This window comes from Condylura cristata, unplaced genomic scaffold, assembly GCF_000260355.1.
Source record: "Condylura cristata isolate star-nosed mole 26May11 unplaced genomic scaffold, ConCri1.0 scaffold00029, whole genome shotgun sequence".
NCBI lineage: Eukaryota > Metazoa > Chordata > Mammalia > Eulipotyphla > Talpidae > Condylura > Condylura cristata.
In genome coordinates, this window is record NW_004567130.1 from 14,795,874 (window position 1) to 14,811,738 (window position 15,865).

Genomic DNA, 15,865 nt, shown 5'->3' on the forward strand with positions numbered 1-15,865 from the left:
CTCCCCAGGGGGTGTCTGCACCCACTGCCTGTTTTCAGAGGCAGCAAGAGCTTGGCAGCTGCCTTCACCTGGGGGTGACCCCAAGAAGTGGAATAAGGGAAACAAGGGAGTAAGTGTCACTTTGTTAGTAGTGGCAGCTGAGGAGCCCTCCTTGTGCTAAGGACGCTGGCAGGCAGGGGTGTCAGGACAGAGAGAGAACTGGGGCTTGAGCTAAGGGACAGGAAAGTACACAGAGGACTTCCCTGCTACCCCCCACGCACCCCCACTCCACCCACACCCACAGATCACCTGCCCCGCCCCAGGCACATGGGACTCATTGACAGCACGGCCAGCTGTATACCTGCTGCAGGTGCACTGGGGCTCTCTGAGGGCCTCTCTGCCCCTGCCAACCTCATTTCTCTGAATCTGGAGGAGTTGGTGAAATAACTAGAAGATACATTTTTTAAAACGAAAGTTTGAGTTTGAGACCTTAGAACAAGAATGGATCCAAACTGAGTGCAAATTCTCTACTACCATTCCCTGTGTGACAGTGGGCAGCTGACTGTGGCTGCCCGAGCTCCACTCTGCTCTGCTGACAGGCTACTGTGCGATTCAAAATAGGGAAATACGTGTCCAGAGCCTCAGTGCTCCCTAGGTGTGGGCTCTGTTCGGTCTCAGGGTCTTTTCCCTTGTCCTTCATCAGTATTCACTGGACCCTTCTCCGTGTTCATCAACCCAGCCATCAACAAAGCCGCCTCTTGCTAATTTGGGTCTCAGACCATTGCTGGGCCACAAATGTCCTTCAGAATTTGGTCCATGGATGATACCAGCCCCCTTCCAGTGGATTTTGTTTAGGGAACTTTTGGGGTGGCCCCAGGTGGAGAGGCCAAAGACCTAACCTAGGCTGGCTGAGCTCCTGAGCTGTAAGTGCAAAATGTTGGAGAAACTGAGCACCCAACGCGGCGTGATAAGTTGGTGTGGTGACAAGGAGGTGAGAGGTCTGATTCTTGGCGTCTGAGTTCTGGGGCTCACCATCAGTGCTCTCTCTAGGGGCGCCCTTTGGCCCTGGATGGCTCTGTGCATGGAGATGAAACTAGGCAGTTTGCAGCTAACTGGGGAGCAGCCCCCCTGAGGAAGGATTTCGTTCTGGGTTAATTTCAAAACTCCACCAACTTGACTCAGCTGTCTTCTGTCCTGGTCCTGAACTTGGTGTTAGGTGCACAGCATCAGTCTCTCCTTTTTAATTCTCTCCATTCCCTCCCTGTTCCTTGTCTTCAGCTCAGGAAGCCCCAGATCCAAGGTGCCTCTAACAGGCTGGCAATTGGCATCTAGCATGCGTCACCTCTAGACAGCTGCACACGGCCCCGACACGTCTCTCCAGTACGCCTGGCCTGCGGCTTGGGGACACGGCCCACCTCTTCTCCTGACGTCTGCCTGATCATCCGTCACTTCCTTGGAGAACAAGGAGGGAGCAGACGCATGAAATCATGCCACCAATGTCCCGACAGCAATGAAGGAGTGACGCCAGTTGACGTCACAGGCAAAGAAGACCCGGACCCCAGGGCCGCTGGCTCTCGAGACTCTCGCGGCCCCTGCAGCACCTTCTCTCGGAACAGCCTGAAGCCTGGCATCTCCTGGGGACGTTGCTGGCTTGACACATTCTGAGGTCTCCAGGCCCTTGGATACAGGACGCCATGGAGAATCACATGTTCACTGTACAGCAGATCCAACCCAATGTCATTTCTGTCCGCCTCTTCAAACGCAAAGTGGGGGGCCTGGGCTTCCTGGTAAAGGAGCGGGTGAGCAAGCCCCCTGTGATCATCTCTGACCTGATTCGAGGGGGTGCCGCGGAGCAGAGTGGCCTCATCCAGGCTGGAGACATCATTCTCGCCGTCAACGGCCAGCCCTTGGTGGATCTGAGCTATGACAGTGCCCTGGAGGTACTCAGGGGCATTGCCTCCGAGACCCATGTGGTCCTCATTCTGAGGGGGCCTGAGGGCTTCACCACGCACCTAGAGACTACCTTTACAGGGGACGGTACCCCTAAGACCATTCGGGTGACACGGCCCCTGGGGCCACCTGCCACCGCCGTCGACCTGACCCACCAGCCATCAGCCAGCAAAGAGCAGCCACCGGCCGTGGACAGGGCTATGGGTCCCAGAGACGGGCCCCCGCCTGCCTCAGACAACGGGCAGGAAGCAGGCCTGCTCTCCCACACCAACGGCCTGGCTCCCAGGCCCCCAAGCCAGAATCCTGCCCAGAAAAGTGCTGGGGTTGGCCCCCAGGCCAGCGGGGAGAACAACGAACTGCTCAGAGAGATAGAGCCAGTGCTGAACCTGCTCACCAGTGGGGGCAAAGGGCGCAATGGCGGGGCAGCTTCCAAGGCACAGACAAAAGACGCGGAAGTCCAGGTGGACAGGTAAGCTGCACCTGCATGGAGCGCGTGCGTGCATGTGTGCGTGTGCAGTGGACTCAGACACCTGCCCGGGAGCATCCACTCAACCGCCCTTGCCTCTTGCCCTTAAAGCTGCAACTGAAAGAGCAAAGTAGGTGGAACTCGTAGCCTGAACCTCTTGTCTTGGAACCCAGAGCTAGTAATCACGGTCACTGCAGTCATGTCTTCCAGTCTCCCCTGTGTCCTCCAGCCACCACTGTGCAGCCGCAGCAGAGAGCAAGGAAGGTCCTGAGGAGGGGGGTGGAGTCAAAGCAGAGAACTGGCCCGACTCCCCACACTGTGGTCTTGTTCAGATTATGTGGGCGCTGAGGCTCTGACTTGAGAACCACCTGGTACCAGCCCTCTGTTTGCCAGCTTGGCACTTTCTGAGTCTCTGGAGGTGGAGAGCTGGCAACACAGTGGGCGATTCTAGTGCCTTCTCTAGGGAGGAGTCAGCAGCTGGGCCAGGTGGTCATAGAACCATGGAGACAGGAGAAAGAATTTTCCCTCCACCCTTCCCACTCTTATCTTGTCTAGCACTGACGCTCCATCCCCCAGTGCTATGGTAGGCAGGGGGGAGGGTTTAGGCACGTCCCACTTATGCACTCCCCATTAGAAGAAGGTTCAGGTCTGGGCTCCCCCCTCGAAATCCAGAGTCTGGGCTTCCTCCCGCCCCTAAAATCCATAGTCTGATCTCCTCCCCCGCACCCCCAGAAATCCAGAATCAGATTTCCCCACTCTACCTCAAGCACCACTGAGTGTCCCAAGCGCATTTCAAGGTTACCAGGGAGTCCCTCCGAGGCCTGGATTAAGGTGGCTCTCAAGGTAGCTTGCATTCACTCATTTAGCAAACACTCATTGAGGACCTACTATGTGCCACTCCTGGGCATCCAGAGTAAAGCAGTGAAGGGACTGACAAATCATTTGACCTTGTGCATGAGAGAGCTAGACAGACTCCCTGACCGTGTCATAGGGAGGATGAAGAATAATTAGCATAAAGATGGAAAACATGTAGTCCAGTGGATGTGCTAAGATAGGTAGAGCAGGAAAGGGTGAAGTGTTGAAGAGGATGAAATTTATCGGGAGGCTATGTGGCTCTGCCTACCTGAGAAGGCCATGTTGGAGGACCCAAAAGAAGGGGAGAGGGCAGTTTGCAGCTTCATGGAGAAAGCGCGCTCTAGGCAGAGGGAAAGGCGGATACCGAGGTACTGGGGTGCTTGATGAACTGCATGGGATCCAGAATTCCTTCCTGATGGGAAACCCAAAAACCACAGGACCCTCCACCTGGGGCACCCCCCCGCCACTCTCCCCCCCCACCACCACCACACACACAGAGTCTGCTGTTGATTCCTGTAGCTTTTCTTCACGTCTCACAACTGGGCAAAAACTGAGCCAATTCCTCCAACACTCCACCTAGGAAGGTGAGGCTTCATCAGAAATCCCTGGGCTGAGGGAAAGCAGGCCCACTTGCTCCCTTTAAGGCCCTGCTTGGTGGCCATCTGCTCTTGTGCAAGTTCCCTGGAGACACCCTGGACGCCCCCACCGCGCACACACCCCTTTGGTCCTGTCTCCATGGGAGACAGTGTGTTGGCCAAGTGGTAGCCATCTTGGTGAGGCAGTCAGGGCTCTCTGGTGCCCTAGTGCCCATTTCTATAAGCTGGGGGCCAGCATGTTTTCAGAGACCAGGCCTAACTCACCTGCAACTAGAAGGGGAGGCCCCCAAGCTAGAACCCTGCCCCGGAGGGGCGCCCCACACCGGCATGCCAGTGGCCATGGCCTGTTCAGTCTGGCTGTGTCTTCTGGGCCACCAGCAGGCCCCAAGACGCATCCAGAGGGCTGAAATTCTAAAGATCTGCAGATCCGGAGCAATCGCTGCTTATGTTTTCAGGAGGCAACTCGAAAGTGCCCACCCCAAGGCATGGAAGTGCCCACGCAAAGCACCACCTCTCCCAACCCTGTGGGCACGTCCCTAGCCTTCGGCACTGAATTCTCCAAGAAGAGCAGCAGACACTGAGTGGGACAGCTGCACCAACCCCATAAAGTTCTGTGTGCTCACTCCCAGCTGGCCTGGGGGTGAGCATCAGCATTCCATGGGGTTCGCCGCAGCCCCTGTGTATGTGATAGGGAGAAGTCCCCAGAGGCTGGGCTTCTAGACTTGGGTGGGGCTGTCGTGTGAAGGGCTTTCTCGCGCCCTCCTGGCAGTTAGGCCCCCACGGACCTGTGCACCCACCGTCTGGGAAAACAACGGTTTCCCTGTGCATTGGTGGGGGGAGCTGCCGGTGTGACTGAGGTCGGCTTTGGGAGACCTGCTTTCCAGCGGGAAAGATTGCATCTGACGCCCAGCCTGCCCTCCTCCACCACGCCTCCCTCGGTGACCCTGTCACGACCTCGCATAGAGCAGGAAGGACTGCTCCAGAAGAAGTAAGGCTGGGGAGGAAGTGATCGAGGGCATGTCCAGTGAGCAGTTCTCAGGACGGACAGTAATAGGAGCAGGATCCCCAAACTCAGTGGCTCGCACTCTGCGGAGTCAGGCCACCGTCTTTAAACAAATATTTTTATTTGCCCTCTTACTCACCAGACGCTCTTTCAGGGATCATTTAGCCTACCCACACTTTTCCTTTTTGGACCAACATAATGCCCTAATTATAAAATGAAGGTGACAGAGCATCAGAGTAACACGGCACAGGAGAACCTGTCATTTAACTATCAGGGCCCAGGCATGACTCCCTGGATGGGTCAGATGTTTGTGCCTAAACATAGAATTGCTGCAAACACTACAGTGTCAAACGCAGATTGACTCAGGTGTGTTGTTTTGGCAACCCAAATGCCACCAGCAGCGTCGCCTTGGTGACGTGATTTTCCAAAATGGTGAGCGGCTCCCGATAAAGCCACGTCCTGTCTCTTTGATGTACCAAGTAGTTGCACACATGGACAATTCAATCTATTTTAGAGCCATATTGTTAAGGACACGTTTATAGACCGCGACTGAATGGGGTTTCTCAGTTCGGGGAGATCTGCCTGGGTGTCCAGAGTTTGCATATGGTCAGAACACTTCTCCCCATGGTGGGTTTGTCCCAGCCTTGCAGGCTGTCCGTCACTCACTGTCACCTCCCTCGCTCTGAGATGCCCGGAACTGTCACCATCGCCAACAACCAAAAGTGCCCGCACATGCTGCCGAACTGCCTGTGAGGGGCCAGAATAGGAGCTTGTTAAGAATTAGTGTCCCTAGTCAGGAAATAGAAGCCCAGAGAGAGGTGGAATGTCCTTTGGGATCACCCTGGGGGCTGGCTCAGGCCTCTTGGCGTACACGCTTTCCTCCCACTGGCCTCTGTCCTGACTGCAAGCTGCTACAGGGTGGGGGTGGAAACTGGCATCCCTGATGCAGGATGAGGGTGATGGCAAGGCCGGCTACCCGCCAGCCTCAAGCCCCACTGCCAGGTCACACTCAGCATTCCGTGGCTTCTGGGGACCAAGCAGAAGCCGGGACACCCCTGGTTTCGGCAGCGCCCTTGGAGCCTGTTCCCGGGCCCAGTTTTTCTTCCTCTCCTTACTTCTTGGACACACTTATTCTCCTGCCCCTTCTAATGTCTTTCCCCGTGAGGGCGCTGGCCCCTACTTGTAGGGAGAAGCCACGTTTACACGCAGTGTCATTCCTTCATCCCAGGAGGAGATGGCCTGGACAGGTGGTGGCAGCATGTGAGGGGGTGTAAGGAGGGGAATTTGGGGGCTTCTGAGACCTTCTGTGCTTGGGAGCGGTCACTTTAAAATGCTGCATATCAGAGGAAATCCAGGTTGCTCAGCTTGCTGCCTGAAGGAAGGTTCTAAAGAGGCCAAGGTCCCTGGCCCAGCATCCATCTGGACCCGCTGGTCTGCCTCACCCTGCGCTCTGATCACTAACTTCTCGGCTTGCAAGGCCCAGATTACCTGGCGCATGAATTCAGCTCCCTAAGTAGGGCTGTGGTTTTAGGGAATCTTTAGATAAAGAACTGAAGCTCAGAGAGGCAAAGCAGCTTGCCCGAGGGCACAGTCCTTAGTGTACCTAGAAAGCGCACAGGAGTGCCTAGAGTTAAAAAGAAGCCAGGCAAGAGAGTCTGGAGGAACAGAAGTCAGTTTCTACCCTGAAGAATCAGCTAAATCCTGGACTAACTTCTGCAACAAGTTTCTAATTCTGCCTTCCCGCTAGCCAACCACTGACCATTCCAGGGGGGCTGGTTCCATGCTAGGTCTTTACATAATCAATTCACTTACCTTCATTTTCCTGATAAAGAAGCCAAGGTTCAGAGAGGTTCAGTCACTTGTCCCAAGTCACACAGCACATGACGAAGCCAGGACTTGTCCTCTAGCCAAGCTCTTGACCACAGTGCCCTTGACCACTAACCACTGAAACCTCAGAATTTTCTCTAAAGACATCAGAATATTGTCTCATTCTACAAGGGAATCTGAGGCCCTGAGGTAGCTCTACATAGCACCCCTGAAAATGGCCCTCAGAGGGTCCCTGCCACACTGCCCCTGATATGCCTCAGCACTTTACAGCACTCTGGTTGTGTTTGCCAGCTGAGGAGTCGAATGCAACGTCGCCTTCGCACTGATTCCCTGCACCTTTTCTTGCACACTTTGACCATCAGAACAACAGTGACTTTCCCGGTCCATCCTTTCCTGGGAGGTGGGGAGAGGACCTCCTTAAGGCAGTATTGCTGCCAGCCATGACCTGTTGGATAGACAAGCAGCCCCTCATTCTGGGGAAGAGCTCGGAACCAGCCCATCTGCTTACCCCAAATTGTACACAGCCAGGGGACTCCTTGCCATCTTTTATTTAATGAGCATTTATGAAGCATCTGTTCTGCTTCAGATACTGGTTTCAGAACTTGGATCCATTAGTAAAGCTCTTCTATTAGGGAGTCATAGAGACAAGAAATTAATAATAAACACACAGCACGTGCAGTCATAGACAGACACACTCTATGAAGGACATAAAACTGATTCAAAAAAATGGGGCTTGGAGTTGGGGAGGATCTCGGAAGGGAAGGTCAGGGGCAGCCTCTCTGAGAGGCCATGTGATAAGCTAGGTGAAACCTAGGGAAGGGCATTCCTGCAGAGGTAGAGGAGGAGCAGAGGCCCTGAGGCAGAAACGAGGCTGGGACATTCTAGGAACTGAAAGACCTGAGGCTCTTAAGCATGGTATGTCAGGGAAGGGGTGGGCAGTGAGGTGTCATCTCTGTCCCTGTGATCCTCCACCCACCATTGCACCAGCCTCCTGGGGCTACTGTAAAAAAAATGACTCCAAACTTGGTGACTTAAAGCATCACACACTGTTCCCTTGCAGTTCTACAGGTCTTCTGTCAGGGTTGGCCTTGTTGAACTAAAATTGAAGTGTGGGCAGGGGCTGTGTTTCTTCTGGAGGCTCTGAGGAGAGGCTGGTTCCTTCCCGACCTGGGGCTCCTGCCTCCAACTTCAAAGCCAGCAGTGTATGTGGCATCTTCCCTCAGCACAGGCCATCCTCTTCTGCATCCTTCTTATAAAGACACTTGAGATGGCCTCTTAGGCCCATCCTGAGAGAATAATCTAGAATCATCTCCCCATGTCAAGATTCTTGACATAATCACTTGTAAAGTCCCCTTTTCACGGGATTGGGATCTGGCATCGCTGGAGGCGTTATCAGCCTACCTAACTCACCCAGTGTGTGCTTGACAGCACTGCAGCTGGGCCCTGGACTGACCAGTAGCTGACCCATAGCCATGGGTCATGTAGGCTTAAGTTTTCCCACCTCTAGAAAGGGTACAGGAACGAGAGGAGCCCTAAAACTCCTTCCAAAACAACCCCTCATGTTCCTTTTGAAGGCCAGCGACGGGCTCCTCACTGCCGCCAGGCCACTGACCAGGTCCCTCTCCCGTCAAGCCACATCTGCAAGGTTTACTGCTTCGTTCAACCCTCCAGGAAACTGCTTTGGCAGGAGGTCACAAGTTGGGAGCTGAGGGTCCTGACTAGTTCTCCCTTGAGTTTTATTCCACCTGCAGTTCACAGAAAGAGTGAATTTGTGGCAAAATAGAGAAGTCATGAGATTTTATTGTAAAATTGCTCCCCAGATTCTCTCTCTGTTATCTATCTATCGGAAGAACTGTTAGCATTAGTCCAAATCCTGGTGAGGCAGCCAGCTGTGGGGAAGGGGGTTCATGCCCCTTCCAGTTCCCCAACACCCAGACTCAGCCCAGCGTGCCCCACCTCCCCCCAGTGGACCTGGAAGTAGGGGATCCTGCCCAGCTCTCGCCCAGTTATTGTGCCTAGACTGGAGGCGCCATCTCACTGCTCCATGCCGGCATTCACCCCAGAGCAGGCTCTCAGTAGCAGAAAGCCGTAGAGACCTGAGACCTGGCTTCCACAGCTCCCAGCATTCATGACCAGGTGGAGGCAGAAACCAAGGGCTGTTGAGTGTGGAGAGGGAGAAGGGGAGCCAGAGAGAGTGAGGCGTCTGCTGAGAGACGTGGGCAGGACTTCCTGCCAGGACCAGCTGCTCCTCAGCAGCCTCCTTGCCTGGCTGGGCCGGCGGCTCCACCTCCAGGCTGTGTCCTGCACATAGGCCTGGCCTGCCTGCTGCCCCTCCCGGGTCCTCAGGATTGGTTAGTGGTCGGCTCTGGGGGACACACGTGCCAACTTCCTAAGAGTCAGGCCCAGGGTACCACACCCCCTGCATGAGGGACCAGGGACCCTGGCTCCTGGGATGCCTCATTGAAAAGGACCTGGCAAAGGTGCTCAGAAGGTTTAGAGATGCTAGACCGACTCTTGGCTTGCCCAGGTAGCAACATGACAGAAAAAGGGCTTAGTTTGGTCCTTGCCAGAAAGCATAGGAAATGCTCGCCAGGTGGGAGGCAGAGCACTACACCTGCTCTCACAGGGACAGAGATGCCTGCAGAAGAGCTGAGGTAGGAGTCGGGAGGCAGAGGGCTGCCGTTTTTAACCAGGAGGACAGCTTCTGTTCACAGGTAGAGTTGGACTCAGGGCACTCCCAAGAAAACGGGTGTTCAAGGGTGTCCATAGACCATGTGGGAAGCTTTTGACAATGCATATTCCAGGTTCCTGCCTAGACCAGCCTTCACACTCTCCAGGAATGGGCTCAGATGAATTTTAGCAAGCCCTTGGGTTCATTCTGATGTATCCTGAACTTGAGAGACACCAGACATGGTCATGTACTAGCTCTAGTATATGAGTGCACTCAGACTGCCACACCCTGTGGGGGTGGCCTTTCCGGATGATGTGGACATCAGAGGTGGGAGCCACTTAACAAAGCCCTGTCCCCATCTGGAAACCCAATACTAGATCACTAACCTCAGGTGGCTGTTTAAATTTAATGAGAGTTAAATAAAATCAAACATTCCATTCTTTAGTGACAATAGTCATCAGTTGCCACCTGTGGCTAGTGGCATTACCACCAGCCAGCACAGATGTTAAATGTTTCCCTCATCTCTGAAAGTTTATGTCAGCTTAGGGGATTCTTGACTGTCTCATACAAGGAAAACTAGCGTTTTCCTTTCCTAGTTTGTCTGTTCAGCCTATAAACTAGCGGCTGTACCAGAATAGACTTGGTCCTGGGTACTGCCTGTCACTACAGAAAGCCAGTAAGCAGCAACAGAAATGGAATCTATAAGAAGCACTTTATTCGCAATGCTGGCCGGCAATCGGAGAGAACAGCAGGCACAACAGAATGAAGAAATTCTGCCGTCTCGTCTCACGCTGGCCTTTTCACATTGATTTAAACAAAAACAGGTAGTCACAAGCTAACGGCCCATCAGAATGGCCCGTCACTGCTAACGTTCCTGGAGTTTGTCATGCTTAGCCTCCTGGTTATCTTGACCCTGGTACATCCTGCCCTGCTGATCCTGATTCATTTCTGGTCGGTGTCAATGCCCAGCGCTCCTTTGTGCATCCTCAGGGCAGGAATTTCAGTTCAATATTACAAATTTTAGTTTAAAGAAACAGGCCAACCCAAGAGGAGAAAACACACATTGTACAAAAGTGAAGAATGATGTAAAATATATATAAAAAGAAGACAGATCACTGGTCATGTAGCGTGTCGGTGAGCCTGGCCCTGTCCGCCAGCCCCATCATTGGTAAAGTGATAACAGATCCGCATGCTAAATGCTGTAAGCTTAGCCATTGCAGCAATCCCATGAAAAGGTGTGATTATTAACCCTATTTTGGCGGCGCAAAAATGAAGAATTAGAAAGTCTATGTATCCAAAATATCTGAAATTGCACAGCCAGTAAAGCTGAGAACTGACCCCAGGTTCACCCGACCCACAGCCCATGCTCTTAGCCAATGCACTGCTCATACAGCCCCACCACACAGTGAGACCCCAGCTAGCACATTCAGTGATAAACCAGCTCTCAGACCTGGGGATGGCAAATCTACTTCTTTTGTTCCTGGTGAAGGCAAGCAAAATAGCTCAACCCATATGTTCCCATAGTCCCATGTTAAAAATCACCTTCACATAGGACTTGTAAATAAGTTTGTGTCTGCAAAGCCCTCCAGACACTACTTAAACAAACATGTTAAATGCTTAAAAAAAAAAAAAAGAAAAGACAAAAGCTACTCTCTCTGCAGGAGACAAGCCCTGGGAGCCATTTTGAAGCTGCCTGGGAAATTGAACTCGTTACTTTTGAAAACTAGCCCCATTCAGTGAGACATGCTGCAATGCTTGCTCTTTAGCCTCTGGCCTAGCGTGCGAGTCCTGACTAGTTTTTCCTGTCTCTATTTTAAAGAAAAGAAATCTCTGGGCCAAGAGCCCTCGTTTTGGATCCCAACTCTGCTGTGTGCTCCCTGCAGAAACTTGGGAAACTTCTACAAACAGTTTGGGCTCAGTTTTTGCATCTGTAAATTTGGGCTTTTAATATCTGTTGAGATGAAATGAAGCGACTTCTGTGCAAGCACCTGGAATGTTACAGACGCTCAAACAATATTGAGCTTCTCTTTGAATCCCCACTATGGTCTTGTGATATAACAGGATCAGGAGATTGGGAGCTGAGAGGGAGTGACATTTATAGCAACCCTCTCAACAGACAATTCCTCTGTTTATCACCATGTAGGTAAACCATTGACTTGGGAAATGTCTGTAATCAAGAACAACTTTGTGTGTGTTTTGGTGACATTTTAAAGAGAGTGAAACAGAATGTTCCCTCTAGCAATTGCAAGCCTCTCCAAGCAGGAGAACGTAAGTGGCTTTGACATAGGCCATCAGGACTTTGTGAAACACAGTAAGGAGGGAGCAGTCAGAGGGGGCGCTCAGGGCTGTGCACTCAGAACTTGCTCTCTGGCTTCTGATTCATCCCAAATGACTGTCAGCATCAGGTTGAGGGTCAGGGGGCATTATGGATCCAGAAAGCTTCCTGGTGATGCAGTTGTGGTCTCGAGAATCAGGAACCAGACTGACTCTATTCTCAACTATTCTATTCTCAACTCCATCATCACTAGATGTGGTTTAACCTTTCTGAACCTCAGTTTCCTCATCTGATGCTAACTATGAGGCTGATGATGGTGGTATTGCCAATGCTGATGACAGTGTGATGGAGGGGAATCATGATGCTAGAAATTGTGATAATGAAGAATATTATGAGGTGACTAAAGTGCTAATGATAATGATGTAATTATGGCAGGTGATGATGATAGTGAAGATGATAGCACTGGCAGTGATGGTGATAGTGACTACAATAATAGTGTTACTTATGCTAATGAGGAAGGAGTTGGATAGTGGTGACCATAATACTGATGGTAATAAGGGTGTTAATGATGTTAATGGTGTTAATGATGATGGTGGGCTGGTGGCAGTGGTGGTGATGTTGGCAGTGATGGTGATAATGGTATTGGTGCTGGTGTGATGTTGATGCCTTGCTAGTGATTATTGTGGTGATGGTGGTGGGAGTGGTGTGATGGTGGTGGGGGTAGTGGTGATGGTGGTGGGGGTGATGATGGTGTTGAGTGATGACAATGATGATTATAATAGTGAGACCCTGAATTTCACAATGCATGGGAAAAGTAGGTTGGAGTACTGTGACTTTGAGCAACTTAGTTCTGTCTAAACATCTGTAAAATAGTAATTAATATTCATACCTATTGTAAGGTTGTCACAAGAATTATACTAAAGCATATAAAATACTTGCACACATAATAAGTGCTTAATAAATACTAGCATCATCGTTAATTACATTATCATCATTGCTCTGTCTCCCTTGTTTTAGGCATCTTTCCTGTTTATCCTGGGCTGGTATCATTAGTCTTATTATCAAAGCCTTAGTCAGCATTGGATGATTTCCAGCCAGACCCACAGAGCTTGGTTCCTTCACTGTCCCATCTGTCTCCTATATCGTCTATGATTAAGTCTTGTGGACTTTAAGTTGTCCAGGGGTTCTGCTGAAAGATGGACCTCCTATATTCCTAGATCCACAAAATGGGGAGTGGGAGGAGGAGCGGAATCCATGCTGTAGCCATCCTGAGGTGATATCTGCAAAGATGGGTATGTGCCAGCCATCTGTGCCAATTTGGATGCACTCACCTTTGTGCCTGACAACGGGGCTGCCTTCCACCTGTCGCTGGTGATCCTACGCAGTGGCTGGGTGCCTCAAGCTGGCTGGCTTTATGTGGGTGTGGGAGAGCTGCAGGGTCTGTACTGACTTAAACAGGACTTGCAGATCAGAGCAGCCATCAGGCTCTTTGATACCTCATTTTCCTCACCTGCCCCCTTACCTTTCAGAGATCTGATGGACGGCAAGTCACACAAGCCACTGCCTCTTGGTGTGGAGAATGACCGAGTCTTCAATGACCTGTGGGGGAAGGGCAACGTGCCTGTTGTCCTCAACAACCCATATTCAGAGAAGGAGCAGGTAAGATTGGTACCAACCTGGCTCCCACACCCCCATGGGGGTGAAAGCCAAAGAAAGCCAAACTCTAAAACAATGGGGTGGAAACCAGCTGCCCTAGTTGAAAGGTTGCTGAGGTGAGGTCAGAGCATGTGTCTTGGGATATGGATTCTGGCTTGGTTTGTTTTATTTTGTTTGTGACTTTGCCATTTTCTTCCAAAAAATTCTAATTCTCTTCCTACCAGGAAAGTCAATCGCTTGGTTACAAGTTTAAAAGATAAAAAGTACTGAAGGTGAAAAGTTCTTCTCTATCCCCTAATCCCAGTCACAGTTTCTTCCCTGCCCTAGAAGCAAGTAATATTCTTATTTTTGTGATCCTTTTAATTATATTTTATGCAAAAATAAATAAGCACACACTTTTTTTACACATTTTTACACAAACAGGAGTATATTATACACATTCACCTTGTTTTTTCACTTAGCAACCTATGTAGGTCTAATTCATAGATAAGGGGAGTCCTGATTCTTTTTCACAGCTACATAATATTCCATTGTGTGGCAATAACATAATGTATTCGACCAGTACTTCATAGTGGACACCTGAGTCATTGTTGACATTTTACTGACAATGCTGTAATGAAAGACTTCGTATAAACATCTCATTTGGCATATGGACAGGCCTACTCATAGAATAAATTCCTGAAAGTGGAATTGTTAAGTCAAAGGTCATGTACGTTTATGATGTGGACAGAAATTGCCCAATTTTTCATCATAGGGGACATACCAATCCCATCAAGTAGAAAGTAACTATTTTCTCATGACCTCAGCAACTCAGTGTATCAAACATTTTAGTCTTTACCAGTTTGTTGAGATTGTTTTGCAGGTGAGTCAATTTGCTTTTCCAAGAATGACTGGGAAACTGATAGATTAACAATGCCTCTTTCTCACCTACCCACCCCCTAAGGGACCAAACATAAGTATCTGTAGTGAAGTATGTGAATTTCCCATCCATCCTCTGCATTGCAGAGAGTACAGATGGACTGACCAGCAGGAGGTCAGAATGGGAAATGAACCAGTTCACTCAAATCATCTTCTTCCTTCCTTTCATTATCCCAGTACACCCCAAATTCTGGATATCACAGACTAGACCACCAAGTTCTGACTTCTGATGTTTAGTGTTTGGAAAGCACTTTTCATCACCAGCCATCTAAGCAATGGCTCAAAGGCTTAGAGCTTCACAGGGGAGGTGGGACATTCCAGAGCTTCAGTGGGAGTTGCTTGCCTTAACCGGTGATGGCTGCTCGGTGATATAAGGATATCAGGGATTTCATAGTATGTGAGACACATGATCCTATTGGCCTCTCTTCTGTTTCAGTGATATCGGGAATTCTTAGAGGATAAGCACAATTATAGGCTTCTTTTATGCCATTGAAAAAATCAAGGCCGCACTGTGAACATGAGGAAACTATTTCCATTAGTGTTTAAATGAACAAAGTTAAAATTTTCTTTCTCAATTGAAAATTAAGGGTGTCGCCATAATGCAAACACTCCCAAGACAAAGAAGGACAAAAAGAGTCAGTCTCAAGCCAGATCCAAATTGATAGGATTTGTTAGGTCAGCAGTGTGTAGCTAGAGAGAAAATTTATAGGTGTACTTTGAATTTATTACCAGTGTTTCAAAATTATCCTATATACAACTTCTCTTAGAAGTGTAGACAATCTGACCACACTGGGAATATACTTTTATGAGATTATAACCTGCCAGGACTGATTAGCAGCTCCCCCCACCCCCACTCCTCAAAGACACTGTTTCTCTGATTTACCACAATCCTTACTACTGCTTATTTTTCTCTCTCATTAATTAAGGTCAAGTGTTCATTGTAATTTTTATTTATTTTTTAAAGATTTATTTATTTAGGCATACAAGGGCTGGGGTGTAGGCCAGAGGTATTGGGGGTGAGATTCACCAGCGATAGAGTGGAGAGCAGAACAGGCAGATTTATTGACATACACTGCTAAGAGGAGCAGTGGGTAAGACAGAAGACGTCTTTTGTACTCTGCCCAGGTATCGAACTTGTGCTGCGGTGGCTTGCAGATTGCTTCATAGTGCTGTGACTGAAACCCTTGTGTGACCAAGGAGGCCCCATTGTCATTTTTATATTAGTGCTATTGAATTTAAATAGATCAAGAGATACATGTATTTCAGGAAAGATGAGAGAGAGTTTACATTTTATGAAAATGAAGCATATTCTTATGTGTTAATAGGCAACCAAAGTTCTGTCTTGAAATTACCCAGTCTGCCTTTTTGATCTACCTTAACTATCTGTCCCCTGTAAGTACGAGAGTTTAATTGCTGGTCTGCAGTAACCTCCAAGGTCTGAATTATAGGGAGAAATAGAAGTGACCTTGACCCCACAGAAAAGACCTTCAAAGTCACAGCTGAACTCTGAGCAATGACAGGACTCTGACTTTTTCTTTTCATGTATCATCTCAGTTACACAGTGATGGCCTAAAAAGCATAACCTTGAACTTCAAACCTGAGAAATGGGGCTCCATATTTAGGATAAAGCGGGGGTGATTAACAGGCACACTGGCCCTCTTTACAGGCC

General features: G+C 49.9%; 1 protein-coding gene across 2 annotated transcripts in view; it reads left to right on the forward strand.

Annotated features, from left to right (window-relative positions):
* NOS1 (nitric oxide synthase 1 (neuronal)) overlaps positions 1 to 15,865 on the forward strand; it is a 102,129-nt gene that overhangs the window by 22,720 nt on the left and 63,544 nt on the right. For both annotated transcript variants that reach the window (XM_012731021.1, XM_012731022.1), the window contains exons 2-3: positions 1,258 to 2,398; positions 13,152 to 13,281. In XM_012731021.1, the coding sequence (XP_012586475.1) occupies positions 1,674 to 2,398; positions 13,152 to 13,281 (855 nt within the window). In that variant the 5' untranslated portion in view covers positions 1,258 to 1,673. The remainder of the gene's footprint in view (positions 1 to 1,257; positions 2,399 to 13,151; positions 13,282 to 15,865) is intronic.